Source organism: Theobroma umbraticum, unplaced genomic scaffold, assembly GCF_002168275.2.
Source record: "Theobroma umbraticum cultivar Fairchild unplaced genomic scaffold, ASM216827v3 scaffold_147.0, whole genome shotgun sequence".
Taxonomy (NCBI): Eukaryota; Viridiplantae; Streptophyta; class Magnoliopsida; order Malvales; family Malvaceae; genus Theobroma; species Theobroma umbraticum.
The window spans coordinates 2,075,296-2,079,462 of NW_018397259.1; the positions used below are offsets into that span (position 1 = coordinate 2,075,296).

The 4,167-nt window shown below is 35.2% G+C and overlaps 1 protein-coding gene across 1 annotated transcript in view; it reads left to right on the forward strand.

Moving 5' to 3' along the window:
• The window catches only part of LOC110414666 (ARM repeat superfamily protein), a 14,474-nt gene extending 10,442 nt beyond the window's left edge, over nucleotides 1-4,032 (forward strand). The window contains exons 15-24 of the mRNA XM_089783293.1: nucleotides 1-18; nucleotides 1,233-1,426; nucleotides 1,714-1,771; nucleotides 1,856-1,928; nucleotides 2,056-2,157; nucleotides 2,275-2,371; nucleotides 2,448-2,576; nucleotides 2,652-2,893; nucleotides 3,015-3,155; nucleotides 3,698-4,032. Of these exons, the coding sequence (XP_089639419.1) occupies nucleotides 1-18; nucleotides 1,233-1,426; nucleotides 1,714-1,771; nucleotides 1,856-1,928; nucleotides 2,056-2,157; nucleotides 2,275-2,371; nucleotides 2,448-2,576; nucleotides 2,652-2,893; nucleotides 3,015-3,155; nucleotides 3,698-3,880 (1,237 nt within the window). The 3' untranslated portion in view covers nucleotides 3,881-4,032. The remainder of the gene's footprint in view (nucleotides 19-1,232; nucleotides 1,427-1,713; nucleotides 1,772-1,855; nucleotides 1,929-2,055; nucleotides 2,158-2,274; nucleotides 2,372-2,447; nucleotides 2,577-2,651; nucleotides 2,894-3,014; nucleotides 3,156-3,697) is intronic.
• Nucleotides 4,033-4,167: the final 135 nt, after the last annotated feature.

The following is a 4,167-nucleotide window of genomic DNA, read 5'->3' on the forward strand; positions in this document are numbered from 1 at the left end:
GATGAAAGGACAGAAAGAGTAAGCACATAATTGTCCAAATTATTTTCATAACAGCATGCATTTTCTCATAGCCTTCTAAAGGCTTGTTTTACTTCAAAAAGAATGAAGTATATTGTGTAAGGATGATGGCATTGAAGCCATGGGAGATGACTATTCTTGAGGAGCTGGAATGTATAGTAGGAGAATAAGCAAGTAGTATTATAGGAAAAGCATGTGCAAGAAAAGGAACTGTTCCCATAAAGGAGGGGTAGGTTTGATCTCAGTTGGGGAAGGCATGGCAGGAGTAGAGTGGCCAGCTAGGAAGCGTTAGAAAGGTTTGGAAAGATGTAGGGAATATTAAAATTAGGGAAATGGGAAAGCTTTTAATTAATAGTAAGGTGTTCAATAGAAAAAATGAGAGTAAAAAGAATCATTGGCTGAGTGATAAAAGTAGATGTACATATTGGTAATGGGTGACCTAACTAATGAGACTTCTTTATAATGTGTCTGAGCCAATCAAACAAAGAATACCTGATGGAACCACCATGACATAGAAAGTGTGGGCACACGAAACTTAAGAAGAACAAATCTTCTTTGCCAGTTTACCGTTTTCAATGTATTGAATAACTGGTATCTAGTATTCGGTTATAGTCTGTTAAATTTTATCACAAGCTGTAGCATGAACGCCTTTTCTTTTTTGAAAACAAGTAGCATGAACACCATTTTTTTTTTTTTTTGAAAATAAGCAGCATGAACACCTTAACAAAAAGGGCTGAGTCTGTATGGGATATGAACACTTAATCAGCACTCCTGGACAAACGTTTTCACATACTTGAGATCTGTCATTTGTTTGACCAATAATGATTGATTTTGCAATAGCTTAACTGATGTTTTGATTATTACGTTTCCTTTAAATGATTTTTACCAGAGAGAAAAAGAGTCTTAAGTACTTGCAAACTGCAGTTTTACTTTTTAGGAGACTGTGATTGTTTTTCTTATCAACTTAATTGTAATTTTTCACTCATTATTTTCTTTTAATTATTGAAATAATTTCCAGAAGCCATGAGGCTAGTCTATTCTACTTGTCAATACAATGTTTCCTTTTATCCACTTGTGGGTCATTAACGAGATTAGTTTATGTCTTGGATAAAATCCTGTTGCATGGAACACAACTTGCATGACATCTGAAATGAACAATTCCATGGTTGATCACACTTTTTTCTCGTATTGACTGCTCAAAATTTTCCCTGTAGCATGATTGATGAAGCTTCCTTCTCTAGATGGGAGACAAGAACTTGTACAAGTGATGACTCCATGAAAATGCAGCAATCTTTGTTTGAGCGACTTTGTCCATTACTCATAATTAGGCTGCTTCCGTTGAGAGTATTTAATGATCTAAATTCCTTTGTCGTGTATGGTGGACTTCATAATCAGGGTACTATGCATGGTATGATTTGTAATTGCTGTAAGCTCATCCTTTTTTCTCTTCCTATGACAATCCAAGTGTTTTATTCAGCTTTTTTTTTTTTTTTATGGAATGAAGATCTGATTGGCTTAACTGCATTGTGATGTATTACTAAAATTAAACTCTATACATTCTATTTATTCAAAAGAATGTGATATGCGGGTATAAAGTGGTAATTGCTTGAATTTTATACACTTTTTTTTTTTGAAGAAAAACAGTGTATTTTATGCATATGTCTTTTGATTGTTCTATTTTTCACTCTATTGCAGAATATAGTGATGTCAGCAGCATTGATGACATAAGTATTGCTACTTTCCTCTTGAATAGGTTGGTCTTTGCAAATAAGTATTATCAAAACTTCTGTTTTCTGATCTAAAATCTCATGATGTCTTATTACTTTCCCTGTTTCAGGGCATTTAGTAAGTTTGAATTTGAAGATGTACGAAAACTTGCTGCTGAGCTTTGTGGGCGCATTCATCCTGAAGTACGCAGCATTGACTTTACTTAACTATCTGTTATCACTTTATTTTTCCTTGACATATTCTGGGATTTTGCATATTTCCTTAAACTTCATATAGGAATTTTATCTTATTTGCCTTATGGTTCTTTAGGTTCTGCTTCCAATTGTTTGCTCGCAATTAGAACATGCTGCAGATTCTCAAGATATATTGAAGATTAAAGCTTGCCTGTTTTCACTGTGTACCTCCCTTGTGGTAATCATCTTTTCCTCTTGGTGTATTGTAGAGTTTCTGTAGTCTTCTGCAATGAATCTAAGCTCATCTGTTCCATTCAAGCTGCAGTTTAATGTGAAGGTTTCTTCTTGTTTCTAGGTAAGAGGAAAGGAATCACTTGTGCATTCTTTTATTATTGAAATCCGGAGAACCATAGAAGTGATTCTGTTATGGCCTTCATCTGATGGTGATGAAGGTACTCAACCATGCAACTCATTAGTTCCCCCCCAAACCCACCCGAAGAAATGTCTACTAATCCTTCATTTTCTCAGTTTCCAAAGCCCAACATGGTTGCATTGATTGTCTGGCGTTGATGATATGTGCTGAGTTGCAAGCTCCTGAGTTGTTTAAAGACCGCACCTCATTGAGGAACAACATTGTTGGGAAGAAAGGCAATCCCGGTAGGTATTTTGTTCTTGATATGAATATTTATGCTACATAATGCTGCAAGTATCACCTCTTTGGTCAAATTGTAGGGGATGCTGCCTCGAGACCCTATGTCCTTAGACATGTGATCCATCAATTAATAAATGATAAAAGTGAACTTAAACCGGTGTTGAAGTCGCGTGATGAAAACTGTGAAACTAAGGCTCCAAGTCCCCACTCCTTTCGTCTGTGCATGGCTAATGTTCTCATCAGTGGTTGTCAGAAGATGTCTGATTATGGAAAAAACCCGCTTGCAAAGACAATGCTTCCATGTCTCATTGATTCAGTTGAGGTACTTCTATCATTAAATTTGTTAGTATCTTGTAGTTTGCAATTGTTTAAGTTTCAAAAACTGAGGCTGAACTTGTGATCACTTTTTATCTGGTTTTTTCTTCTACATGGAAATTATGTAGGTAATAATGCTGCCAGAGATTAGAGCTGCTTGCATCCAGGTTCTGTTTTCTGCTGTTTATCATCTGAAGTCTGCAGTCCTTCCTTATTCTTGTGATCTTCTCAAACTTTCTTTAAAATCCCTTGGAAAGGGATCAGAAATGGTATCATAACCTCACTATGGTCAATTCTTTTTAGATAGCTATTTCTGCGAATGTGAGCTGTTTCATAACTAAATACCTTGCCATGAATTCTAGTTGGGTTGAAAACCAATTGATAGTCATCTGAGACAATGAAAGAGAAGATATTTTTTTAGAAATTCAGTAATCTCATACTATGAAAGAGAACATTACTCTGGAAATTCAATAATCTGCACTTTTTATCCTGAGGAGACCGCTATTTGACTTGTACAGAACAATTTCAGCATGTTTTTTTTTTTTTTTGTTTATGTAGATTTATTCAATGTTATTGAGTATCTTACTTTCAATATGTCACTCTTATGCATGTGACTTGATTTGGAAGGGAAATTGTTATGGTAAATTAGAATGAAGCAAAAAAGACAAATAAAGTTGACAGATCCCACAATACTCCATTTGAATCCCCCTCCCTACCCAAGTGTGTTTGTTTTTTATTCCCCCGCCTGACTTGTTGGAATGCATCGGAGTTGATTTAAGCTGGTGCTGACTGGCCACTTGTTGTTCATCAGGAAAGGATGGCTGGTGCAAAGCTGATGGCTTCTCTCATGGGCGGTGAAGATTCAATTTTGGAGAGCATAGCTGATGGATTAGTAGAAGCAAGATGTGTACTTTCAGACATTTCTTTGACTGATCCATCATTTGACATTCAACAAGTATGTAAAAAGTTGCTAGCGTGCTTAACTTCTACATAGCTTCTTTATGAGTGTTTTGTCCGCTAGGAAAGAGAATAACATTACCAACTTCTTCATGAGCTACTATAATAGTCGGTCCAATGCTGCTGTATGTATGGTTATGGTGTATATATTTTCAAAGTGTTTATGGAGCTCAGCTTTTATTGACCTTATGTTGACTTCAATATTTTATCCTCGTTAAAATTTATTTGAATGTTTTAAGATAATTTTAAAATTTTTTTCAAACGTTATATCTTATTTTTTCCTTTAAAACTTTTTCATATATACTAACAGAAGGATAACTTTAA